The sequence below is a fragment of the Cololabis saira genome, chromosome 3 (assembly GCF_033807715.1).
Source record: "Cololabis saira isolate AMF1-May2022 chromosome 3, fColSai1.1, whole genome shotgun sequence".
NCBI classification, from domain to species: Eukaryota; Metazoa; Chordata; class Actinopteri; order Beloniformes; family Belonidae; genus Cololabis; species Cololabis saira.
Window position 1 is genome coordinate 22,341,950 of NC_084589.1, and position 27,074 is coordinate 22,369,023.

Here is a 27,074-nt window from a genome sequence, read left to right on the forward strand (position 1 = left end):
CTCTCCAGTGTTAGCGTCGCTCCATTGGTTACCCGTAAAATTCAGAATCCAATTTAAAATTGTATTACTTGCGTATAAAGCCCAAAACGGCTTAGCTCCGCATTATTTGCAAGACCTGATAGTGCCTTATGTTCCTGTCAGAGCTCTCCGTTCTCAGAGTGCAGGTTTACTTGTAGTTCCTAGAGTATCTAAATGTAGATTTGGAGGGCGGGCGTTCTGCTATCAGGCGCCACTACTATGGAACCAACTTCCAATCTGGGTTAAGGGGGCTGACACCACCTCCACCTTTAAAACTAAACTTAAAACATTTCTGTTTAGTAAAGCCTATAGTTAGTGTTTAGTAAACCTCTAGCTGGTGTTGGTAAATCTCTAGGTAGTGTAAACTTTAGTGTGTCAGAGTCGCTCCTGTGGTTTCTTGTGCTGGCCCCCCCCTTCTCCTCCCTTTTCTCTCTTTTGTCCATGTTGCAGCATCCTTTGCCGGACACCGGAACCTGCAGGTGGTCGTGGGTGGCTTGTAGCTTGCATTACGGAGCACAAGTCTTTCCCCGACCCTGCACCCCAACCTGGGACTTGCTGATTGGGCTGGAGCTTCGGGAGCTGCGTGCTGGCCTGCGGTCCCCACCCCTGGTCATCCCGTTGCTGCCCCCCCCCTTCTCCTCCCTTTTCTCTCTTTTGTCCTGCAGGTGGCCATGGGTGGCTTGTAGCTTGCATTACGGAGCACAAGTCTTTTCCTGACCCTGCACCCCAACCTGGGACTTGCTGATTGGGCCGGAGCTTCGGGAGCTGTGTGCTGGCCTGCGGTCCCCACCCCCGGTCATCCCGTTGCTGCTTCCACCTGCCTGCTGTGCTGTTGCCGTCCCTGACCCACCAGTCTGGCCCTCGGCAGGAGGGTCCCCCCTGATGAGCCTGGTCCTGCTCAAGGTTTCTTCCCTCCTAAAGGGGAGTTTTTCCTTGCCACTGTTTGGCTTAAGGTTTTTCTCCCACTAGGGGAGTTTTTACCTGCCATTGTTTATGTAATAACTGCTCGGGGGTCATGTTCTGGGTATGGGTCTCTGTAAAGCGTCTAGAGACAACTCTGTTGTATTAGACGCTATATAAATAAAATTGAATTGAATTGAATACGTGTTTCACGTGATCAGTTCAGGTAAAAACGACAGTCAAATCAGCAAAAATGTCATTTTGCTGGCTGAAATATATTCATTCCTGATAAAATAAGTTTGTTAGTGCACAGCTCTGCTCCTTTACGCATGTGAATGAGTGTATGTTTGTGTGTACATGAAAGTACAATCTGCATTGAGGGTTCTCGCTTCGGGAATCCCGGTCTGTGATTGGACGCCGCCTCGGCGTCGCCGCTGCTCATTTGCATAAAGTTCAGATTTTTCAACTACAAATTGACCCGCCACCACCGCCGCCACCGCCGCCACCGCCGCCACCGCCGCCACCGCCGCCACCGCCGCTCCTGCTGCCCCTGCCGCTCCCAAAAATAGGTCCATACACTACTGTTTACCTCGCCAGGGACTGAATGAAAATGAGCCTTTTGGCTAATTCCGGCATGTTTGCAGTTCAATGTTAATTAATATGCACTATCCCTGATAAATGAACAAATAAATAAAATAAATGTCAGTAAGTAGCTTGACAGTGTTCTGACTTTTGCCTATTTTTGCTGGCAAAAATCTGCCACGTCAGTTGTGTGGAATTATTTTGGCTATAAAAAAAGAAGATGCCGCGCAACGTCAGGTATTGTGCAAAACCTGCCTTGCTACGGTTGCTACCTCAAGAGATAACACCACGAACCTGTTTCAACACTTAAAAAAAAAACGACCACAAAGCCATGTCAAAAATGCCAATGACCAGTGCTTCAACTTCAAGTAAACAAAGTACCAACCGACAGGGATCAATGACCGACCTGTTTGAAAGTATTTCTCCTTACGAGCATAACTCGAAACGGCACGCAGAAATAACTGGCAATAACGGAGATAGCCAAAGACATGATGCCCATTGGTGTAGTGACCAAGCCTGGGTTTACTGCTTTGGTAAGCACAATGGATAAGCAGTACAGAATGCCCTCACGCAGACATTTTAGCCAGGTAGCCATACCTGAGCTATACAAACAATGCAGACCGAGCTCCTGAGAACTATACAGAAGAATCCTTCTGGCTGACAGTGCCATACTCATTTTGTACTTTAGTATGTTGTGTGCTGCTGTTACTGAGTGAATATAATATTTCCATTAATGATCAAAGTTTTTTTTCCTCCTTAAAATGTAATAAGAACATACACTAGTTAGGGCCCGAGCACTTGCAGTGCGAAGGCCCTATTGTATCTGTAGGAGATGTTCTTGTTCTTCTTTTTTTTATTTTTCCGACGAAATGAGCCCCCCCTAAACGTGCCGCAAAAGTCACCAAATTTTGCATGCAACCCAGGCCTGGTGAAAAATTTGATATTTAATGGTTTGAATTAATGACTAATGGCTCAACAGCGCCCCCTAGATAACTTTGTGCCTCAAGCCCCACAATACGGTTTGACATACATGCGCGAAAATCGGTACACACCTGTATCATGTCGCAACTTAAAGAAAAGTCTCTTGGCGCCATGGCCGAAACCGAACAGGAAGTCGGCCATTTTTAATTAATCGTGTAATTTTGCCGCAATTTATGCCATTTCTTCGGCCGCTTCTTCGCCCGAACCGTAACGTGCACCCAGGTGTGTTATACATCAAAATGTGCGTCTAGATCCTGCAATGATGCGCATTGCTTTTCTCAGTCAAAAGCCTTACTGTGGCGACGATAGATGCCAAAAAGCGCACCCCCCATCATCTGATTGGTTCATATTTGATAGTTCCTACTTTCTGCCATAACTTTTCAATGGTTTGACATAAAGACTCGTGGGTGGTGTCATTGGACTCGGTTTTGAGTCCTTGAACATAATTGGTGCAAATTAGCCCCGCCCCTTCTTGTGATTGGTCGATACAGTATTTGATAGTTCCTATTTTCTGCCATATTTTTTTAATGGTTTGACATAAAGACTCGTGGGTGGTGTCATCGGACTTAGTTTTGAGTCCTTGACCTTTATCGGTGAAAATTGCACGCGCGAGGGCCCGTTCATCGCTGCTTGCAGCTTTAATTATTATTATTAGTATTGAGAAAATACCACAGTTTTTAATGCCGATCTTGTCATTTTATTTAGTTTTTATCAGCTACACCTTTAGATTGGGCCGTGAAAATATTGTCAGACAATAAATCAGTCCGCGGTACAGAAAAGGTTGGGGACCACTGGTTTAGTGGCTACAGAGGTGGGCTTGGGTCAGGAGGACCCAGGAACCACCCAGGGCCCCTGAGCAAGGCCTTAACCCTAATTGCTGTTGTGGTGTGTGTCTCAGATGTATGTCGCTTTGGATAAAAGGGTCTGCTAAATGACAGTAGAAGTAGTAAGCAGTAGAAGTAATATTCTACTTTCTCAACGTAGAATAACTAACTTTGCAGTTTGTCTCCATGAACCCTCAAAGAGTAAATGCAGGTGAAGTCAATGTTTCCCCAGTTGGTTTCAATCTGGATCTTCATGTAACTGAAAACAGTGTTATCTGCATTATTCAGTTGGAAGAACTGAAATCCACTGCCGCCTCGATCATACTCCATCGTTCCTAGAAATGTACCTTTCCCATCAGCCGTCTCCATTCCATAGACAGAAAAGGTCCTGGGTGCACTTTCTCTCTGTCCATAGAGGGCTTGACTTTCCATGATGTGTCCAAGTGTCAGGTGGTGATGGAAACAGGGTGAGACAGAGAGATGACTAAATGTCCACGGTTTCCTGTGAGACACCAGCAATCACCTGCCTGTAGTGTTGAACGTTCCTTGATGACTATTTCCTTTTTATTATCTAAAAGTGGAATAATCCAGTTGAATAATCTCCACAACACTGAGTTTTTCTGTCCTGGGGCCAAATATGTGTCTGAGGACAAGTGTTTGATAACTGTGGCTCCAAGATATGCAGAAGTAAAATTTGGTTTTGCGTTCGTCTGATATGCAGAGGCAAAATTTGGTTTTGCGTTCGTCTGAACGTCTGTCCATCTGCATTCTTAATGATTCCAGTTCCTCATTGGCGTTTCTTAAACGAAAAAACATGAATGCATTTCCAAAACCCAGAACAAAGAAAAAACACATCATGGTCATTAGCCTTGACATTTTTTGTCCTCCAGTCCTCCTGGTTTGCCTACCTTTTCTCAATACTTGCTGTGTATTTGTATTAAGGCAACTGGAGTAGGGGCCTACATTAGTGATATCGTCTTCCACACTTGTACCAATGTGAGGATCTTGCTGATCTCTTCCAGATTTTCTTCTCCTTGTGAATGGGGCATATAATCTCTCTTTATAGGAGATAATTGGCCTTCCCTCTTCATTAAAATACGGCCACCGTAAAAACCAGATGGCCACAGTCCTACCAGCTCTCTAAATGAACACCAGCCAACCAATGAACACGGCCAAATGCTGGTTAAATTCAGTTTGGCTGGTAGAAAAGAAAGTTTACACACTTTGACTGATAGTGATTGTATGTTTGGTTAGTACAATTAACATCTACCAGCCAAACTTGGCTAGTGATGAAGAAAAAAGTTAATTTATAGCCCTGAGTACAATGTATTGTTCAGGAAACGGCATTCATTGAGATTGCATAGACTAGAGGATAAATGGAGTTTAAGGATGTACCGAAGTTCTAACTTGTTTTAGTACCCAAATACCTACAGCTGCTAATAAATAAGAAGTAGACTTGGAAATTTGTACAAGTGTACAAATATTAACTAGCCTATATAGTTAAGTATGTTCAACTTTAGCTGTAATCCCTGTAGGTAATGATGCCATATGGATCTAGTTTTTATTTGTGTTTTATGTATTAAAGGAGCCGTCTGTAAGAAATGGCCAAAACTGGTACTGCAGTCACTTTCAAAATATTGTTGAGCGGCGTGTACCCTCCCCCTCCTCCCCCCGACCAGAGGTTGCCAGGTAGGCTGCAGAATGCAGCAGGAACGTAGGCTGCCATGGCTGCCATAATTAGAGCTGAGCTGGCAACCCGGATGCCGAAACATTACTGACTTTGTGATTGGGAGATAGGTGGAGGGTGGAGCTTCAGAAACAATACTGACTTGGTGATTGGGAGATAGGTGGAGGGTGGAGCTTCAGAAACAATACTGACTTGGTGATTGGGAGATAGGTGGAGGGTGGAGCTTCAGAAACAATACTGACTTGGTGATTGGGAGATAGGTGGAGGGTGGAGCTTCAGAAACAATACTGACTTGGTGATTGGGAGATAGGTGGAGCTTCAGAAACAATACTGACTTGGTGATTGGGAGATAGGTGGAGGGTGGAGCTTCAGAAACAATACTGACTTGGTGATTGGGAGATAGGTGGAGGGTGGAGCTTCAGGCCAAAACAAAAAATGACAACATAAACATCAGTTGAGGGCTGCAACTCCTCTTTTTAAACTGGAATATCCTGGCTTGAGTGCTGTTGTCAGTGACAAAAGTATTTGAAATGAACATGATTTTTAAATGTCTGTTGACATATCGGGGTCATTTTATGATTCGTTTTATTATTGCTCTTACATACAGCTCCTTTAAAATAAATACATTGTTAAGGTCATATGGCATTTTGAATAGAAAAATGGTTTATAATAAGGCTTTGATGGGTAAATAAATTTAGTCAGACTAACATGGGAATCAAATTGGTTCAAGAATGAGTCCCAGCCTTGTGGCACACAGTCCACAGTAATTTCACACTAATTCCACAGACCAGAGTGCTGTTTCAAAGTCCAGAAGATGCTCAGTGGCAGGGAATCAAGTATTCAGGGATGTAACCTAGTGTATAGTTGATGGACACTCCAGCCATAGATATAAAACACTGGACGTCACAGCCTTTTGGCATGGCAAATCATTTTGATGCATGTTTCCTGTTTTTTCAATCAGTCAACACGTTTTACCGCCACCTGCTGGATAATGTGCGTATTGCATTGTCGCCAATTGATGTTCAGTCAAGCAGCGCTATTTCTGGATGAAAATGGTGGTAAAACTGTTGGCTCCTGAAGGTTACATTTGGCCCCATAATGGCCCCTGTTTCAGAAAAATCCTAGAACCGCCAGTGGCGACAAATACAGTATATGTATTTAAAGTGCCAAAGTCAAAACCACATTCTGGATGTGGTTGAGCATGGGGACAAAGTCGACATAAAGAATAATAATAAAGAAAACATATACTGCTGAGAGGCAAATGCAGATACACAACTCAAGAGGCACCCATGTTACCCAAAAACATGTGATGCTAAATTCTGTTTATAACACATGAAATCATCAGGACTTTATGCACTTTATTTATAAAGTCTTTTCATCACAGGTTTCATCTCAGACTGTTGATTGGTAGTGACCTTAATCCCCCAAAAAACACTGTAGAAATCCTCCTCATCTACTGTATTCAGACTAACACCAACACAGTTTGCAAAGAAACTGTGTGAACAGTGTACACTGACAGATTTATAACATTTCTTTCAATCATAGACCAGATGGTCAAAGAGCATTAATGCAAGGCATACTTGAATAAACTGGCCTCCCCCAGATGGTGGAACTCTAACACAGTTCAAAATCAGACAAAGCCTTTGAAGAGTGAGGCAATGAGTGAAAAAACCAACAGAAACCTATGTGTGTTAAGTTGTGTGAAATAGGTGTTGAAGAGTTTCTGTGGAGGCTGTTCTTTGAAAAAGAAGTCAAAAGATACATCCTCTTACATTTTTGCAATCATCTTTAATTTTCAAGCAAGTCACGGCTCAAAATGCAATAGAAAAGGACCATAATGACTGTAGTCGTGAATAAGTATTAACCCTCTACAAGAGAAGCTTTTTTAAAGTGAACTAAACACTGCTTGCAGGGGGACTCATTCACTGAAACTCATTGATAGCTACGATAGTCTGTATTGATTAATTGTCATCAAGCTTTCAAACCCCTTCAGAGCAATAACTGAGTGACATAAAGAACTTCCTGGTGGCTGATTAATGCAAACAAACTATTGAACTCATCAATTAGTACAGATTAACTTCTGTTGTTCTTTCTTTGTTCAATCTCTGAATGATTTGATTAATTGTTGTCAGATGAGGTCAGGCCCTTCGCCAGCCGGCTCAAATGTATTTAAAATGGACTACCTCTTATTCAGAACTAGAACTCCAGCAGAGGCGACATCTCTATGACTTTTGGCTATTAGGTAAAACAGAATTCGTCTCCATTCTTCAGTTAAGCCTGTATAGTATATGTTTCTTCACTTAATGTACATAACTACTAACGTTTTGACTTTTTTAAACTCAAGTTTTACATTTCTTCTTTACAGTTGACCTTTTCTGCCATGGGTAACTCATCATCCATTGACTTCATTGCTTCCTCTAACAAGAGACTGTCCTGGAGGCAACAGAAAGAGGACACAATCAAACTGAAGGATTTTTTGACCCAATGTGAGGAGGAGCTCTGGAACGTCAAACAAAAGCAAAGTTTATCCGTAAAGAATGTCCACTTCACTCGCGGCATTCAATATGTTGACATGGATGTCCCTAACGGCAGCTTCTACCCCAGTGGGAGTGAAATCCTCAATCCCGCTTTCATTGGAGACCAAGATTCGTGAATGACTGATCTCACTGTGGGAAAATGGTCTCAGTTGTTATATTTGAAGGACTGAATGCAAATAGCTGATTTGTTGTTGTGGCGACATGTTCTGACATGAAATGAGCTGGTTTATATGTTTCTTTAGCACTGTAGGTGTGAAACTGTGAACAGGAAATGAGACCACAGGACAGAAAAAAAGCAAAACTTTTCCCTCTTTCTTTGCGTTTGGCCCGAACACTGCAACACCAAGTTCAAGCCAGATATTTCTGCAATAAGATGATCAGATGTGAAGAATATGAGTAAAACTCTTACAACAATATTTATTCTGTGACTTTGCTAAATGACATGAGAAATCCAGTGTTTGCAGCTCTGCATCTGTTAAACATATAATCTACGGTAGGAAAGTCATCTCAATGCATCTAAAAAATGCAAAGTAGTAAAGTTTTTGTTGTGATCATTCAAATGCAAGCTGATGTAAAATTTGAACCTACATTTTTTGTTTATTTTTTTCTTCCCTTCTTGGTTTAGCTGATCTTATGTACAAATTCAATCACACAAGGGGTGTCCGTGAAAACCAAAGGCTGTCAATTAAAAAAATGTACTGTAAACAGAAAGTAAAAGTCATTTAAAAGGTAAAACCTGCTTTTTTTTTTGTACATCGTTGAGTTTGCTTTCATGTTTATCACCTTCTTCACCTTTTTCTTCAAAGAAACAAGTTTGTGTATCCTGAAAGTACTGATGAAACATCTGCATCACTCCAGTCTTGAAAGATAAAAGCACACATGTGTCACAGGTCATAATGCATTAACAAGAAAAGGTAGACGGATATAGTTTGAGCGTATTAAGAGAAAAGGATAGTGGCAGAATTGGAAGATGTTGAAGGAGGATTTACCAGACAGGAGGAAAAGAGGATAACCAAAGAGGAGGTTTCTAGAAAGTGGGTCAACAGTTGGTAGGTGTGACAGAAAACTGCAGAAAAAGGGTAAGACTGAAGCTGGTGATCTGTTTTGGTTACAACTATAAGGAAATGCTAAAAAAGAAAAACACTAAATCAGAATAAAACCTCAAGGAGGTCAGCCTGTGTTAAAAGACTCAATCAGCGAATCAAATCCAAATTATCGGGGAAAACAAACACATGGGCATACATCATTCTGATAATGATAACCTAAAATAACAAAAATTTTAAATTTGTCGTGCACTTTGAGTTTTTACTGTCCTTTCTATGGAGAGAGAAGGGAGGGTGCGGGCCGTTGTGGGAGAAAAATAGCCACACATCACTGCACACACAATTCGAGATGTCAACTGAACAAGCTTCAACGTATTGCCGTCAAAACAGCCTTGCAGATGTTTTCGGCTAACGCTGAATCTCTGGACGTGTTGGTGTGTGGCAAGCAGGGCAAGTGTGGAGAAAGTGACTGATGGTAAAGTGTGTGTGGGAGAAGATAGTGCCAGCCTTTATGAAAGCAAACGTGACAGCTCAGTCAAAGGGAGCCCCCTCATGGCCGGCTGCAGCACAGGTCTATGTTAAACACCGTCCATTGAAATGACACTAGACACTCCGAGTACAGTCAAATTTCTCCAAAAATGTTTCTTTTTGTTATTTTAGTTAGTTATTACCGAGATGATGTATGTCCATGTGTTCATTTCTGCTGATAAGATGATTTTCATTTATTTGATTCTAGAGGCAGTTATGGGTGAATGAGCGACGCACCACCACTAGGAAAAGCATTCATTCATTCATTCATTCATTCATTCATTCATTCATTCATTCATTCATTCATTCATTCATTCATTCATTCATTCATTCATTCATTCATTCATTCATGCATTCATTCATTCATTTATTTTAATGATTTGTTCCAGTCATGACTGGTTAATAATTTTAAGCTAGTTCAGTGTTTTATTGATCAATCAGCGTAAAGTCCATGCCACCAGTCGTCCCGGCAATTTACGGCAGACTGAAAATCATCTTTCCCGTAGTCTCTCTCTACCTTTGAAGTTTAATATTACAAAATGTTGCTGCCACTCTCAGCATGAGCCACTTTACAAACAGCACCCAATAATCATTCATTTGATTTTCTACGTTAACTAAAATCTGCATTAAAATGTATAGAACATCTCTATTTATTCCTCAGTTCTATCCTCTACACCTTGTTCACCCACGTGGAAGTGCAGGAGTGTGAAGTGCAGTGACCACCAGACTCAGGAACTCCTTCTTTCCCTTCATCAGATTCCTTAACAGCTGACGGGAGTCTGGAACAACAGACTGCACTACTGCCCCACTACACAGACTGTTTCTTTTTGTTCACTGGTACACTGACATTGTTTACTGTTTGCTCTTATGCACTTTAACATTCAATAATTGCACATACTTTATAATGTTTTCCCCCTGGCATTATGCTGCAACGTTACTGTATTATACAGCTTTACTTTGCTTTACTTTACTCATATTTACTCCATATTTTATATTTCATTTTATTTTTTATTTATTTACTTGCTCCTTTTGTTACTTGATTTTATTTTGTACTCAGGGCATTCAGTGTGGACACCAAAGTAATAATTTCATTGTTCAGGGAATCTTTTTACCTTATTGTACATACGACAATAAATGCTTTGAATCCCTTGAAATCTGACTATTCTTACTTTCAGTCAGTGACACTGATGGGTAGATGTCACAAAAAGTTTGTCTGGTTTTGTGTGAGACACTATGTTAACAAATGAATATAATAACTGGTTTAAAATTTCAAGTGTAATCTGTAAACATGCCAGAAGGCAACATTTTCAAAACCAGAGGTCTTTGCTTCTCTGAGGGGTGTGATAACTGTTAAAAGTAGAACGGAAACTAGACGAGTCATTTGTCACGAGAGACTTATGAGGGCATAGCAGCCAAGCCTAAATTATCCCTTTATTTTCAGATTGGACCCTGACACAACAAGATGGGCCCTGGAAAATGGCTTTTGGTTTTCATGTGCATTTGCTTTAAAGGTGTGGTGCTTTCTTTGTCATATATTTTTAAGCTGTAACATTTACTAGAAGTAGACATAAATGTTTCTTTATGTTAGTGGTACTCTGGGAATTTTTTTTATTTTGCAGAAAAAGGTCTCCCTCGTGCAATGTGTTTATCCAGGTCTGTGCTTCATTTCATCACATGCTCCTGTATATTTTCTTTTGCAGTTACACAAACCGAAGCCTCATCTTGGACTGCACGCATACCATCCTCTGTTACAGGTCTTCTGGGATCATGTGTGGTGATCCCCTGCTCATTCAACTACCCAGATCCACAGAAGACCCACCCTGAATTCACTGGGATTTGGGTTAATGATGCAGATGGTTACATTTTTCACCCACAAGGGTCTCCGATGCTGCAGCAGTATCGGGGTCGGACAAAGCTGGTGGGAAACATCAGAGATAAGAACTGTTCTCTGAAGATTGAGCGCCTTCAGGAAAGCGACTCAGGGTCTTTTTTTTTCAGGATTGAGATTAAAGACTACAACAGTTTCTCCTACAAAGATCAAAAAGTTACCATTTCAGTGAAAAGTAAGTGGACAAATCTCCATTAAATACTTAGTATTTACCAGTGATCTTTTCTTTATTTATTTTTTTGATTCAACTGTTGTATAACTAAATCTAATACTTACTATTAGATTCTATTTTCTTGTCCTCATAAATTACTTTGGATGTAATAATCAATATAAATATGAATTGCTTAACTGTAAACTTCATAGTTTTTCGTTATGCAGAGCAGAGCAGTTGGTGCACATTGTACCTGCCATCCATACATTCTTAGATTTTGAATGACAGTGAAAGTTTAAGGGCATAAAATAAAATCAGACCAGTCGTGGTTAGGGTAAAACGTATAAAGGACAACGTTTTTTATCTGAGAGAAGTGTTTGAGAATAACACTAACGTGAATGAACATAACTTGACGTGGCACAAAAAGTGTGATCTGCAAAATGTGAATGGAAGTTTATTGCAGAAACTCGTTGAAAAACTGTGTATAAAACATGCTAAACTGTCGGACTGAAATGCAGTTATGTTTTCGTTTAATCCAGAACTGAATCTTTTTTTTTCAGAAACCCCCTGGTAAAAACAGGAAATCTTTCTTTCTGTTCCTCTAACCACTGTTTCCCCTTTATATATTTAATGATTGCCTGGTAAAACTTTGCTCTACCGTTCTTGTGTAAACTATAATCAAAATGATTCTATATGCTAATTGTGGTTCCTCAATTTGAACTCAGGTGAACCAAATCCTATCCAACTGCTGGTGAAGGAGGAGATAAAGGAGAATCAAACTGCGCACGCTTCCTGCTCTGTCTCTCACTGCTGCCCCGCCGCTCCTCCTGTTTTCAGCTGGAGCCGCTCTGGGGAGGAGACTTTTCTGTCGCAGGAGGTTGTTGATGGCCAGTGGAGCGCACAATCTATCCTGACCTTTCAGCTGACCCATCATGACCACAACAAGCCTTTGGAGTGCACCGTAACATACATGGGAGGGAAACAGCAGAGGTTATCTAAAACCATAAAAGTTAGATGTAAGTGTTTTGAAATGTAACGGTCATAATAATTGTATTTTCAAAGTCAAGTATTTACATGATGGCTGGGAGACAGAAATTGAGACAATTAAATGAGCTAACGGTAAAGCAATCCACAAAAAAGGGCAGAAAGCTGAGGAGTGAATGTGTTGTGGTGACGGTATGGTTTCATCTTTTTCACCAATAGGGGAACTGTTTTACCCACAAACATATATTTTAATACAACGTAACCATAGCAGCATATTGAAGTAGGCGCAGTCACAGTCACAAGATCAGCTATCATCATGGTGTAAACAGCGCTGGAAATAGTTGTGTATATGTCTGCTGGAGCTAAAGGACAAGTTTAGAGCAGTTTGTCTTAAACATAGCTTCATTGTAGATATGCTCCTATAGATCTACGCTGCAGGGGGGCACCAACTTGATCCACTGAGCGGTGCCCATCACCCCTTTTGTTCTCCTCTCCTTCTCTTTCTGTTCTTCAGCTCAATCCACCGTTAATAGTTTGAAGTATTGCATTAGCATACTTGCAGTCCATTGTTCTGGTAGTTTGTTGTGCTGGTCTGCCCCCTCTTTTTCTCTCCTGTGCATGTTTGTAGTCCAGAGCCTCAGGAGCTGCATGCTGACCTGCAGTCCTACCCTCTGACCCCCTCAGTGTCTTCTGTCTAGATCTGTTCATATAGTCGTCTTTGTAGTACACCAACTAGCCAGGTATCAGTAATATGTACATAGAACTCTTATTTTTCCTTCTCACGGATAATTCATTCTAATATATCTTGTCTTTTGTACCTTTGACAATATATCAAGGTCAAGGTTTACTTTATAAATCTCCCACGGGAGAAATTGGTCTCGGAGTAGAGGCCACAATGCTGCAGTACAGACAGACACAGACGCGCATTAAAAACATCATCAACAACACCATCAACATTAACGGAGGCATGTGCAAACACTTGCAACAGCGCTGTCTTTTTAACCTTCCTGTACATGATCGCAGCAGCAGTTGTTAAACAATCCACGTGGGCCGGCTTATCTCAGCCTCCTATCTTTCTCTCTAACCATTCGGGGGAGCTCATTGATAAGCTTGACTGATTGTGGAATGAAGGAGTGCTTGTACCTATTGTACTTACACAGGGGGAGCCTGTATCTCCTGCCAGAGCTCATCAGCTCATACTCAGGGTTCAGCACATGGGATGGGTCAGACAGGATCTTGTTGGCCTGCCAAATGGTGGATTGTTCAAAGATTTATTGGGGGGTCATGGAGCATTCCCATGATCTTGCCTGTTGTTTTGACCAGGCTAACTATCTGGGATTTTGATTTGACCGTTAGGTTCCCAAACCAGCTGGTGATGCCATAGCGTACGATGGACTCTATCGTCGCTCTATGAAAAATAAACAATGTTTTTGCAGACACCAAACACTCTAAGCCTATGTAAAAAATGGAGGCACTGGTGCTGGTGGATCCTAACACAGACATTTGTCACATGCGTGCTCCAACTAAGATCCGAATCAATATGGACGCCTAGGTATTTATAGGACGTGACCAGCTTGATGTCATGGCCATGTATGGTAGTTGTGCTGTGATCCCCAATTGACCTTGGGTCCACCACAATCTCCTCGGTTTTCTTAATATTGATCTGTAGGGTGTGTTCATCACACCAGCCCACAAACCTGTCCACTCCAGCTGAATGGCTGCTGATGTCGGAGCTGCCTGTGAGTAAACTGAGGATAACAGTATCATCAGAGAATTTAACCACATGCTGGTCGGGTTGGGAGCTGACACAGTCATTTGTGTACAGAGTAAACAGAAAGGAGGAACTGACTGATCCCTGGGGGGCCCCGGTACTGATTACTGCTCTATCTGAAAGTGCAGAGTTAAATCTCACCTGATGCGGCCTGTCTGATAGAAATGAAAAATACCACTTAATTAAAAAGGGATTTCCGTTCAACTTAACTAATTTTCTAAGAAGGATGTCTTGATGGAAGTGTGTTAAAAGCAGAGCTAAAATCAATGATGAGCAGTCTGGCATATGCAGCTGGACTCTCAAGGTGCTTCAAAATAAAGTGCAATAAAGTAGAGGCGGCATCACTGGTGCTGCGGTTTCTAGTATAGGCATAATGAAACTGATCTACATATGGCTCCACCTCCCTCCGGAGCTCCTCTGTTACAATCCTCTCTAGTGACTTGACTACATTTGAGGTTAGGGCCACTGGCCTGTAATCATTATTTCTAGGGGGTGGACTTTTTTGGGGACAGGGATTATGATCGACTTTTTCCAGAGCTCTGGCACAGTGTGTGTATCTATAGCAAAAGCTGGAAAAGACGATGCCAGGCTGGTGTGAGCTCCTCAGCAAAGGATTTTAAAAGAAAAGCAGACATGCCGTCTGGTCCTGTCGCTTTATTAGTGTGTATGGTTTTAAAAACCTTGGTCACAGAGTCTTGGTCTATTACCATTCTGTCATCACACCCATTAAAAGTTATTGCATTTAAAATATCACTGCATTCTTTAGAAGTGTCAGTCTCAAAGCGCATAAAGAAGTCATTCAGTTCATTTGCCCTCTCGCTTTCGTTGTGGGCAGCCATGGGCTTCTTTTTGGGGTTCATGTTGGTCATCTCGTGGATTCAGTCCCACAGACTCCTAGTGTTTGAGTTGGACAGGTCCTGCTCTGCTCACTCCCGATGCTGCTTCCGAGCTGCTCTCAGTTGCTGATTAAGGTCTTTCATATCTGTGTCACTCCTTTCTCTGCTCTTCATTCTCTCTGTCTGATATCTATTTTCCTGCTCTACCCAGTCTGGCCTCCGGCAGGAGGGCCCCCTTATGAGCCTGGTCCTGCTCAAAGTTTCTTCCCTCTTAAAGGGGAGTTCTTCCTTTCCACTGTTTGGCTTAAGGTTTTTCTCCCACTAGGGGAGTTTTTACCTGCCATTATTATTATTATTTATGTGACAATTGCTAGAGTTTTCTGACAACGAGCCTTTTTCTGATTGTCTTTGTGATGTACTGGTTGTTTTCATCCTCTGTGTAGAGCTTACAGTTATGTCTGGTTTATGCCCTTCCAAATTCCTGTTCCACACAGTACTTGTTTCTCTTCGTAACACCCCTGCTACTACCTCCCAAGCTAGAAAGAAGGTGCAACAGTGGTGGAATGAAATGTTACACGGTTATGCCTCGATGCATTCCACACAGAACAGCAAAGCAGAATAAAGGTGCTACAGCGCCAGAAGAAAGAGGCTGTGTGAATGCTGGTCATAACTGAATGAATTCTGCATCAGATCAAAGGGATTCTGATGCTATGAGGCCAATTGTGCATAAGCTGAAGTTGATCCAGGTGTGGACCTGTCACCAAGACAATTATAGTCAGCATACTAAAACCCACCAAATGTTTCTCAAAAGAGGAGAGATTTGGTGCTGGAATGGTAAATCCAAAGTCAAAATTTTAATTCTGTTGAAATGTTGAAAATGTGAAATAAGTCGCACATGCCAGAAACAGCCTTGTCTTGAAGCTGCTGGAATTGTGCTGTATGGAATGATTAGATCAAGCTAATGAAGGAGAGTTATGAACAATAATGCAAAGAAATTAGTAACCTTATCTTATTGTGTCAAATAAATGTAATGCAAAATATAAACATTCTGCAACCAAATTAACACAAACAAATGATACATGTTTGCATGCAGACGCTCCAGCAAATGTGATGGTTGAGTACAATCCAGACATAAAGGAGGGAGAAACTGTGGGGCTGACTTGTTCCAGCAATGCCAATCCTCCCACCAACAGTTATGAGTGGCATGATGAAAGGGGTAAAAAGCTGCATCAGGGAAACCTCTACGTCTTGCAAAATGTATCCAGACACATAGGAGCCCTTTACTGTACCGCCACCAATGAAGTGGGGAGCGTCAAATCAAGTCCTGTCCAGCTCAATGTGCTGTGTGAGTAAACTTTGGAGAATGGATCATAAATGAATAGTTAAGGTAGCTCCTATTATAACAACATTTCTTGTCCTTACAGATGCCCCTGAGTTTAAAGCTGAATCTTTGTGTTCCTCAAAGGACAACTTGGTAACCTGTGAGTGTGTCGTGGACTCCAAGCCTCCCAGTACGGTCCACTTTGTACTTGGTGACAAAGTCTTGCCGAGCACCAGAAAACAGGAAAACGGTTCCTTTACTATCACAGTTCCAAAGACGGACCGGGAGTCCTTCAGATTTGTGGACTGTTGGGCAAACAACACGCAGGGCAAAGCTAACCTTACACTCCTCTTTCCTCTTGACGGTAGGAATGCACATTTTATTTCATGAAAGCAAGAACGATAATCACCACAATACCTCACACAGAGTGTGATTTCTGTTTGGACAGGGAAAATGCAGCATATTTACATCATCGCTGGAGCTGGAGCAGGGATGGTTTTGATGATACTTTTAATATCAGCGGGAGTTGTTAAAAAATGGTAAATATAATATATATATATATATATAAATATATATAAACAAGTGTCCAGAAAAAAGTTGTTTAATTTTAGTGACATTGTAGACTAAACAGACTTGGAAACACAAACAGACATATATGTATATTTAAGCCATGCAAGCAGAGGAATTTGTTGATATTGGGTGAAATAGTCAAATCACATAATGATACCAATAGACGGGTCACTTACTGATTCTTTGAAAAAATAAGTAGATCAATAAATAAAAGCGAACTGTACTGTCAAGTTTGTGGTGTCATGAAAATTTGCCCCACAAAATCATTTTTACCGAATAGGGCTCCAACTTTAAACATACATTTTCAACTGAATTACTGATTTGTTTTATAGATTTTTAATTAAAATGTTCATAAATCCAGTTATTAACAGTGTTTGCAAATTTTCTTATTAAATACAACTTTTCCAACAAAACATTATGTGGTTAAAGCAGCATAAAGGCACTTGTTCCAACTTGAAATCTCAGCTCCAGCTTTACCTGATGGAATATTTTCATATTTTTCAGAAGTTTCATAATGGAAACCTTATTCCATTTAGGACCAAATAATAGAAACATTAATAGTCGGTGAGGATTAGGAGGAATAGACAGAAAAGTTTAAGATTAGCTGCGAGGTCCAGCTTCAGTAATCAACACATTCATAATTATAGATGATGGAACTTACTTGAGGGGTTTTGCAAAGCCTCAAAGGCCAAGCGAGGACTTTTTACAAAATCTTCAGTGTTTATTATTCTTCCAGCAGAGGGAGGTCTGGAGACGCGTCAGCATCCGACATGAGATCCATGATTGCAGAAAGACCCCAGCAGCTTCCTCAACACGACAAAACAAAGAGGTTTCAGTAACTCACCTCAGTTTGGCATAAACAAAACCTTCTTCATTATGTTGTTAAAGAAAAAAAAGTTCTATAGCGTGGTACAAATTGTTTAATGTGCATTCTGCTTTTGTCCTGCAGAATAGACACATATGACGATGCGCATTGGTCTGCAGTTTACGCCAATGTTTGTAGATCCAAAGAGGTACGTAAAGCTTTCTTCTTTCATGTATTATTATATGCATGCTTGAGGAAATAAAGTGAATTAATCTTGTTTCCTGTACAGAACGACTGGGACGACGCAATATATGCTAATATGTAACGAGCAGGAAAGCAGCTGCAGTCCGCTGTCTGTGTGGGGAAACTCCTTCATTCATAGAAGAGAAAAACATAATCCTCCTTTGACTTTATAATCCACTTATGCTTCATCTTATACGACTGTTCATATTCAAAAGATGACCTTATTTTATGAATATTGTCAAATTAAAGTGTGATAATAATTAACCTGAAAGTATCTGTCTTTTTTGATGTAATGTAAGTTATCCAGTTACAAGATGCAATGTCCAAGTTACATGATCTTTAGAACTTCTTCTTTTTTAGGCAAACACTTGATGCTTAAAGAAGTAAAGTTTTGACCAGATAGCTATATTTGCAGGGGAGAATTTCTTTTTGAATGGCACGTATTAGCAGATTTATGAGTCAAATGTGACTGCATGGATGAATAAAAGACATATACCACACTGCACAAATTGTAAACCTTTATCAGAGTGTGTTTGTGTGCATATCAATGTTGCTTGTGTAAAAAAAACACAAACACTTAAAATGTTGTTTTCACCAAAATGTCACCGGAAAGTAAAAGAAAAAAAACTATCAGAAGCTTGAATAACTGAGAGGTGTGACTGAGCTCAGTAAGTAAAGTAAGACCGCATCTTGTTCCAAAAAAAAACATTATAAAGAAAAATGGGTAAATATATTTGCATCTGAATAATAGTTTATGTTAATTCAACTCTTAAAGTCACATTCACAAACAAGAAAAACTAAAATCAGAAAGCAGCCTTAAAACAGTAAATAATGACTACTCGAGAAAAAAAAAAGTCTTTGTTAAATACGACAGCCAGAGTGCTGAATACAGGCCCTTGACCATCCGAATGCAACTCTCTTTCAATCAAAACTAAACTACACAGGAAAATGATCACATTTAGTTTATGATACTTGGGGCTGTTGAGAATAGAGTCCTTTAAACTTCCACCTTACCCAACTTCAAGAGAGAGTTCTGTCTATGTTTATATTGTACTAAAGGTTTTCTTTGTCTGTAATGATGGCAGAACCAGAACTAAAAAAATGCTTAAAAAAAGTCAACTTGCATGAGATCATTCTGAGTTTCATCATTAATTGTTGCTTGTGTTGTTTCCTTATCAGTATGCATGATAAGTCAGGAGAGTGCAGCTATATTCAAGGAGTTCATCAAGATATTTGAGTGGTTAAAAGAATAAAAAGCGCTAAAAATGCCTTCCACTGTAAAATATATATGCTGTATATTTTTGCAAAACAGGCAAGTATATACTGGTTAGCAGTAAACTGGTATACAAGGTCAAAATACAAAGAAAGCATCTGACTGTGAACTTTTGAGAGATAGATGACTGAAATGTGTGCTCATACTTCAGAGAAATAGTAATAGGTGTGGTCATTTGACTATATTGACAATGTGAATGTGGTCTTATTGGAATCCCCCCCACCCCTGACATAAGGAGACAATAAATTAATGATTCCATTCAGTTCAGTTTATTTGAACAGCAAAAATTCACAATAAATGTAATCTCAGAGAATCAAGTTCAAAGCAAGTATAATTCAATAGAGACCATATCATGATAATAATAATCCAATTATATTTTAATCAAATCAAATCTGTGATCATAGCTTGTGCTGATTTATAAACATATTGCGACTCTTGATTGACACTGTAGATTAACCTTTGATCCAACAGCATCTTCCGATATCAAACCAGAAAGGTACCAGTCATCTTCCTGAAAAATGAACAAAGCTTCAGTTGGACATGTCGAACATTTAATATCCATTGATATTCAGAATAAAAGATGATATTTTGGTCATACACTGTGCTCACATCATTTGACGAGAATTGTGGAGGCCTCTGCCCATTTTCCCCCACTGTACAACACTGAGCACTTTAAGGTGTTGTTGAAGTCAGAGGGAAGAGGGGCAAAGGTCAGGAGTGACATTGTTTCCCATGTCCATTTGTTCAACTGCCTTGAGCCTTGTTTGAATGTGCCAGAGTGATCCCAGACGAAACGGGGAGGATCAGATGGGCAAGTGTGAGAAACAGAGCAGAAAGCCTTCACGTTACCATCCACCGCCACGGACAGGGATGGAGGCTCTGGATTACCTGCAGATTTGAAATAATTCAGCAGCATTACTTATAAAAACAAATAACTTTAATTTTAGATTTATTTGGTCAAAGGTAGGAGCCTAAAAATGATCAAAACAATATCTAAAACACTCACGTATGACATCAATGGACACTGGGTTTTGTATGTAGGAGAAGCTGTTGTATCGTACTACTTGAATCCTGAAGTAAAAACGCCCCGCGTCAGTGCGTCTGACCCCATTCAGGCGCATGGTGCAGTCGCGTTGTCCAAGCTTTCCCACGATCTGTGCTCGTTCTTTGAACTCCGCTCCGACTTTCCATCTCGGATTACTGGTTGAGACAATAGTATTCCCTCTTTTCCAGAAACCTATCCAAGTCTCAGGCATTGTATTATCCTTAGGCCCGGGGTAGCTGTAGTTGCAGGGAATAACCACACATGAGCCCTCCAAGGCAGGAACTCTAGATGGTACATCAACTATCCAGCGGGCTTTAGCAGACTGGACATCAGGGATCGCTACAACAGAAAAATGAAAATTACTCATTTCAAGTATAAAGTCACAGACTTGAAACTGTTACTTTAGGCTCATACTCACTATACAAAAGCAGAAATGAGAGCCACCACTTCAGGTCCATCTGAAACGGTAAAAACAAGCAAGATGTTTATATTATATTATTTTCTTTCCCTCTCTCTCTCTGTCTCTTTCTCTCTCTCTCTTTTATTAAATTTTTTCAAATTATGAGTACCAAAAAGTCACTTACCTTTGAACGCTTTTGACTTTTCAGTGCTGGAGTGATTCAGTGTGTTCTGGTGTGCAATAGTTGGTCTTCGGCTTCTGATATTTTATCACAAAATGTCTTTTGTGACCCGTTGTGAGTGTCTTGCCTATATATGGCCACAGTAAGGACCTTGAAATGCGAAGATGTTACAGTGTGTGATTACTTTCTCTTTTGTTAACTGTTAAACGTGTTACTTTTTCCGCACAAACAACCAAATATGAGAACATTTACAGAACACTGAGTTCTGTGAAGAACAAGAAAAAACAAACCACACAAAGGTCTTTTTGTGGATGAAATGTCATGTGATATCAAAAGATACCTTTTAATTATCAGCTAAAAGCCCTATAGTCAACCAGCGAGAGTCTAAACCATATGTGGGGACACACCTAAATAATCATAATGAACACCAAGTGCAATCCTTTAAAGTTTATAATCCTTCTTAAGTGTTATACATCTGCAAAAAATATGCTCTTATTGTGACCGTGATCCTGAAATATCTGCAAGTTCATTTGTCTGGTGCACCATAAGAAAACCAGTGAACAGAATCAAATGTTAATACAAGCTTTATTATATCATGCACAATATTTTCCAGCCGGAGGTAGGCTACACTTTTCTGAAACCACAGAGGTAGGACAGAAATGCACATGGTGGTCATCGATTCAGTCGTATTTATACTAAAAAAGGAGGTGTTTTGTATGTTATAGGTGCAGATCTTGAACCATATCTGTGGAGCCAGCTGCGGGGAAAGACACCTTAACATGTCCCACTTTCAGCCATATATTTCTGTTGATTGTTTCTTACTTGAGATGTTAACTCAGCAAAGATCTAAGATAACTAAAACTTTAAGAAAAACAGGATGGGACCAACCTTTTTTGAACAGTTGAACAAATAAAAGTAGACTGCAATAAATTACCAGTTGCAGTAAAATAAACTGCAACCTCTTTTAAATAAAACAACATACCACATTTACAGTGTACTTCAAGAGTAACTTTTTATTTATTGTGTAACAATATTCTTTGCTGTCAGTAATTATGTTCAGTGATGGGTTGTTTTTTGTTTTGTTAGTTTTTTTTTTAATGAAAATTCCCAGTCGGCCCCTCCAACTAATTAATCAACCTTGTATGATATATAATCTGACACTAACGGAAAATGTGAAAGATTTTAAAAACATTTTAAATAGTGCACATCTGTATTGCAGATCAGCAGTCAGCTGAGGTGGCTTGGGCATCTGTACCGGATGCCTCCTGGACGCCTCCCTAGGGAGGTGTTCCAGGCATGTCCCACCGGGAGGAGACCCCGGGGAAGACCCAGGACACGCTGGAGAGACTATGTCTCTCGGCTGGCCTGGGAACGCCTTGGATTCCCCCCGGAAGGGCTTGTGGAAGTGTCTGGGGTGAAGGAAGTCTGGGCATCCCTGCTGAGGCTTCTGCCCCCGCAACCCGGGAACGGATAAGCAAAGAAGAAGATGAGTGAGTGAGATGAGACATCTGTATTGCTTCAAAAGGAAATATACACCACTGGCACACAACGCACAATTATTTCCTTCCATGCACTTTAGGAGCACATTTTCTTAATTTCTCTTAGTTTGACAGTTAAGTTTAACTGGACACTGCGTTGATTTGATAGCTGTAGAAGGAGTTTTGTCCAAGATGGCTGTTTTATTTTCAGCCTGCTAGCCAAGTAAATAAGTTGGTGTGTTTGCTGTGAGATTCAACATTAGCAGGACAGACTGAACTGCTCACAGCTAAATTACCTTATGTATACCTTATGTGTACACTACTTACCACTTTCTTAATGCTCTTTTTGCCATTCTGTTTTTTTTTCTTTCATTTCCCACTTCCAGATGGATAGCTCCTCTTTATTTTGACGGACACCTCTCATCAGGTTTGTTTACATAAGACATGGCTTGCTTCCAGAGAGAGGTAGAGGCAGGACCCCTTTAGGGCGTCTCTACCAGCCCACCAAATGTTGCTCTTTTTACTGCTCTATTGTGAGCCAATGTTGGTCGGTCTTCTGAGCCCCCCTTCTGGCTCCGGGCCTCAAGCCTGTATACCTCTGATTATGCTTGCAGTGTCAGAGCATTTCTTCATTCATCCATACTGTCCCCCCTTCAAAGGCTCTGCGCCTCCACTTTGATCTAAAAGAACAAATCAAAAGATCTGCCAAATACCTGAATCTCAAATATATATCCACATGTTTATGCATATACACTGCACACATGGTTTTTGTGTGAAATAAAGAGTATTTTACCAGCTTAGATAAAACTGATATTTATGTATTCATGAAACTGTGATGGTCCTGCCATCAGCTCCGGGAAAACGACAGGATTTTCACCGCCACGATAAACTTGTGCAAATATGCGGAACAGTGAAACAACCAAGGTCAAGTTTTATTTCTCAGCAGAATATTATCAACATTTCAGCATAAATTATCTTACAAATCCAATTTTCATCAGAAACAAAACCTCAGCATTCTTCACTCCAAGATTACAACATGTGGCCCTGAAAATAAACAACTTTGTGTTGAAAAGCAAACATTTTTATTGGATTACTACACCAGGCAGTTTTAATACATTTCAATTTAATCTATTAACGATCTTGTCACCGTCACTGTTTTAAGCTACTGAGTGGATGTAAATGCCAATAAATCATTCAAAGTAGTTTATTACAAGGTGCCCAAACACCTTTCATTTTTTGATGTTGTCCAACTACTTATGATACAAGTATTTAACAAACTTTATTGTTTCCATTGAGCCTAAATCAGGGACATGTATTTATGTAGCTTTACTCATGTCCATAGGAGGTAAATAGCACATACATTCTCATTATTTAATTCAGCGTTAAATATCTGTTGCAGTAGTGTTTAAATTCAACTCTGTGCTTCCACTAGTTTACCCCTTATTTTTAGCAAAGGCTTGAAATTCAGCTTTGTGTTGCAAAATTAGTCTGGAAACAACCAATTTAAAAGAAAACAAACAGTTTTTAAGCCTAGCAGATACACCGGATGCACATAGGCAAATTGAGTAAGAGAAGAAAATGTGGTAATTCAGTTAACACTGAACTTGTTGATGAAATGCGGCTTGGTGTGCTTGTCATCATCCTTCCTTCCTGCTACTTAGAATAGATGAAGAAATTAAACAGAAAACAGGAGTTCATTTTTGAGTTTCTATGCTTTTCTAGCAAAGAAACAAAATGAAAGAGCAATTTCCATGTATTTCAATGCCCCTCAGTGTGCTGCCCAGAAGTGAAACTGACGACCAGGTTCCAGTAATGGCACATTACACAGAATAAAAACGCCAGAATATGTATGTATTCACAATTAAATACAGTTATATGTACAGTTGTAAATTGCAGGTTTTCTATTACTTTGAATAATCCACATTTACATAGACATCATCAATGTAATCCAAATGTTGGCCCATTCCATCTGTAAGTTCCTGCAAAGACCAAAAAAAGAGGCTTGATCAAGATTCAGTTGTTACTTAAAAAAACAAACCAAAAAAAAACACGTATCTTTAATGGAAGCTAGTGGATAGTGAGGAGATAATAGCAGAGAGTTCTGTGTTAGGAATCTTGTAGAATCGCTTAGCCGCCATTTGATAGGTGTTCAGCTATACAAAACTCATTGATGAAAATATACTGTACCTGAACATTAACGTAGGTAGGTTCATCAATGGTTTTCTGTTCGGAGGGTAAAACACCTGTTTTGTAAGATTCCTCCCTCCCACTGAAAAAAACAAAACAAAACAAATAAAACAACAAAGTTCTTTTAAGAAACTGAATTATTTTATGTAGCGACCTTTATGTTTGGCGATTTCTGCAGAGGAACATGTAGCAAACCGTGTGGGTGGATCAGATGATGCTTTGTTGAAGTTCACATAGAATCCAGATTCCTCTCGATTGAGTGTGTTTGACCTGGGCGATGGACGAAAGGTTATTTTTGATATGCTGAATGCAAGTACATCTGTCAAAATAAGCTTTGTTTGGAATACATCTATATCTAATAGTTGTTCTCATTAAAGTACTGATTTAACAATTCTCTTTCATAATATTACTGTTTTCCACAAAACTTAATTATTTTCTCCGTACAAATATTTTTACCTTTTCTTTAGTCTAGTTGATGGAGATTCTTCCTCTTTTAAACGTTACTTAATTATAAACATAAATTATTAAGGTATAAAAAAGTAAATAAATAAAACAAAAAAAAATCAGAGTGTGTTTGGGTCAGAGGGAAATAAATAAGGGTTTAGACTCAAATACCTCATTAATATATTACTACTATCAGTGATAAAGCGGCTCTTTTGATTCAGCTAAATATGAAAGGTAACAATGGTTTCCAAAAAAAAAATAAAAGGAAAATTGTCAAATAAATATTGGGAGAATGGTTTAGGAATTCAACATAATCAGTAAGGAAGTGAAAAGAAACATTGAATTCACAAAGAATTTCAAAAATGATATTACCGCTTGCGTTTAATGTAAAAGACAATTCCAGTGATAAAGACGATCAGCGTGAGAGCCAGAACTGGTATAAAGATGGTCAGGTATATGTTGAGGTGTCCATTGTCACCCGCGACGATGTTCGGCGTTGCTGGTGACAGTAATCATTTCTGTTAAACAAACTGAATTGGATATAATGAACATCCCTCCATATGTTTTTGAGAAAGATGGGTAAATGTTACACTCACTTGTTGGGGTTTCAGAAGTGAATACAACGGACCTTGTAGGATCTGTGACAAACAAACAGCTTGTGATGTTTTTTAAGTCATCTAGTGGCAGTGCAAAAAAAATAAAATAAAATGAAGATTTCCATGGGAATCCGTTCTCACAGCTTATAAACTGCACCCACGCACTTAGAAAGGCTGTGCATGAACTTGTAAACTGTGCAAACGGGTTTATAAATTACACTTAGGGATTTACAAAAACTGCGACAGACTGGCGACCAGTCTGAGAGTTTATCCCTCCCTGCCTTTCTCCCAAAGAGAGCTGGGACAGGATGGATGGATGGATGGATGGATGGATGGATGGATGGAAAATACAGAAAATACCACAAACCGAGGCGAATGGAGGCTTATTAAGAGCATGTTTAACAAATGGAAAGAAGAGAGGTTCACAGAGCACCTGTGTGTGTGTGTGTGCTGCTGAAAGGGTGTGTTCTGTATTTTAACGCAGTGACAAGTTATCAAACAGTTAAGAAAATGTCTCAGGTGTCACAAATAAATGTGAAATAGAAAAAAAAATATGTCTAATTAATGTTTTTTTTTTTTTTTTTAATGCCATGTTCCACTTCACATTTCTTAAAAATTGCTTTGGTAACATTGTGATTCTTCAGATAGTAAAGCCAGAAAAATAATATTTTGAAACTGTTGTGCTGTTTCTCGCGGTTAAGTTTGACCGTGTGATTTTTAATGTCAAATCTTATCAAGGATGTGTGAACAGTGCTGACCAAATAAAAGTAATTAATATCAAATACTTGAAAGTCCATACCTGGTGTTTGAATGACTGCACCTGGCCGTGAGGGACAAACACAAAATATTAACTCAACTCTTCAGTCACGTAACTATCGTCTACTTGAAAATGTGTTTTACAAAAATACTAACCTTGAACAGAGATTTTGACATTGTTTTTGGTGAAACTATAGTTTTGATTTTTTACAAAAATCCGCAAATATATGTACGGTTCATTATTCGTTATGTTCCGGATCTGTAGAGAGCAGTTTCCTCCGTCTTTATCTCCGATGACCTTTGTCTGTCCTTTGTACTTTGGAAGCACACAGGTTTCATTTGGGTGGAAAACAAATGCATTCTTGTCATTGTCATTCTTACTGCATTCACTTCGGCCTCTCGTTTTCCAGTAAACTTGAACATCATTCGTCTGGTACTTTGATGGATAGCTGAACGAGCACGGTATGGTTAGATTCGAGCCCTTGGTTACATTAAAGCTTCTTGTGACATTTATTCTCCAGTCATTACCTGTGTTGAAAATGAAACGAAAACTGCATTAATTTAAATGTATTTAAAATCAGAGGAAACTCATTAGTTTCAAAAGTCCCCTACCTTTTGAATATGAGACCAAAATCTGTATCAGACAGAGATATAGCACACTCTGCAGCTGCATCTGATCAGAAAAGACAACCTCATCTTAGCAAAGAGAGTTTTCAGATCTTAAAAATAGGCCTTTTACACCTGTATCTGTCCCCTGAAATCATCTTCTAATTTATTTAAACGTCAAGTACTCACAGTGAAAACGATCAGAGGAGGATGTGGTTTGTGTGCCGTTCTTCGTGTTTAATATATCCAATGACAGATGTGAACAATTTTTGAGTATGCTTCCTCTTGCCCTGTTCTGCTGATTAAAAAAAAAAAAGGGAAGTTTAGAAAGACAAGTAAACTTGCGAATACCCACCAGAGTTTGAGGGCCACATTTTACACCATTTTACACACACTTTGAATTTTAATATTAAAAAGTCTTAAAAGCAATTGTAGTTGT

At 39.8% G+C, this 27,074-nt stretch overlaps 2 protein-coding genes across 4 annotated transcripts; one reads left to right on the forward strand and one right to left on the reverse strand.

The window, feature by feature from the left end:
* Nucleotides 1-10,554: 10,554 nt before the first annotated feature.
* On the forward strand, nucleotides 10,555-18,112 carry LOC133428680 (sialic acid-binding Ig-like lectin 13). 3 transcript variants are annotated; one of them, XM_061716573.1, is made up of 9 exons: nucleotides 10,555-10,611; nucleotides 10,801-11,163; nucleotides 11,865-12,155; nucleotides 15,824-16,075; nucleotides 16,155-16,415; nucleotides 16,500-16,590; nucleotides 17,358-17,450; nucleotides 17,571-17,634; nucleotides 17,716-18,112. In XM_061716573.1, the coding sequence occupies exons 1-9, from the start codon at nucleotides 10,563-10,565 to the stop codon at nucleotides 17,749-17,751; spliced, it is 1,500 nt and encodes a 499-aa protein (XP_061572557.1). In that variant the 5' UTR covers nucleotides 10,555-10,562; the 3' UTR covers nucleotides 17,752-18,112. The 3 variants fall into 3 exon arrangements, 2 of the variants coding, with proteins under 2 accessions (XP_061572557.1, XP_061572558.1); XR_009773695.1 differs by lacking the exon at nucleotides 16,500-16,590 and having other exon boundaries at nucleotides 17,361-17,450; XM_061716574.1 differs by lacking the exons at nucleotides 16,500-16,590; nucleotides 17,571-17,634; nucleotides 17,716-18,112 and having other exon boundaries at nucleotides 17,361-17,545.
* Nucleotides 18,113-23,012: 4,900 nt separating this feature from the next.
* LOC133428860 (uncharacterized) lies at nucleotides 23,013-26,913 on the reverse strand. The gene is made up of 9 exons (XM_061716586.1): nucleotides 26,825-26,913; nucleotides 26,642-26,702; nucleotides 26,186-26,557; nucleotides 26,073-26,093; nucleotides 25,274-25,315; nucleotides 25,050-25,176; nucleotides 24,429-24,503; nucleotides 24,234-24,315; nucleotides 23,013-24,025 (listed from the first exon to the last, which is right to left on the reverse strand). The coding sequence occupies exons 2-9, from the start codon at nucleotides 26,700-26,702 to the stop codon at nucleotides 23,951-23,953; spliced, it is 855 nt and encodes a 284-aa protein (XP_061572570.1). The 5' UTR covers nucleotides 26,825-26,913; the 3' UTR covers nucleotides 23,013-23,950.
* Between the last annotated feature and the right edge of the window lie 161 nt (nucleotides 26,914-27,074).

What these genes read in the sequence shown, in the direction of transcription:
- LOC133428680 (XM_061716573.1), top strand. Translation starts at nt 10,563, where the DNA reads ATGGGCCCTGGAAAATGGCTTTTGGTTTTCATGTGCATTTGCTTTAAA. An exon ending in CATGTGCATTTGCTTTAAAG is followed by an intron (nt 10,612 to 10,800) that starts GTGTGGTGCTTT and finishes TTTCTTTTGCAG; the next exon opens with TTACACAAACCGAAGCCTCA. An exon ending in TAAAACCATAAAAGTTAGAT is followed by an intron (nt 12,156 to 15,823) that starts GTAAGTGTTTTG and finishes GTTTGCATGCAG; the next exon opens with ACGCTCCAGCAAATGTGATG.
- LOC133428860 (XM_061716586.1), bottom strand. Translation starts at nt 26,702, where the DNA reads ATGCAGCTGCAGAGTGTGCTATATCTCTGTCTGATACAGATTTTGGTC. An exon ending in TGCAGTCATTCAAACACCAG is followed by an intron (nt 25,316 to 26,072) that starts GTATGGACTTTC and finishes TGTTTGTCACAG; the next exon opens with ATCCTACAAGGTCCGTTGTA. An exon ending in TTTTACATTAAACGCAAGCG is followed by an intron (nt 24,504 to 25,049) that starts GTAATATCATTT and finishes TCCATCGCCCAG; the next exon opens with GTCAAACACACTCAATCGAG.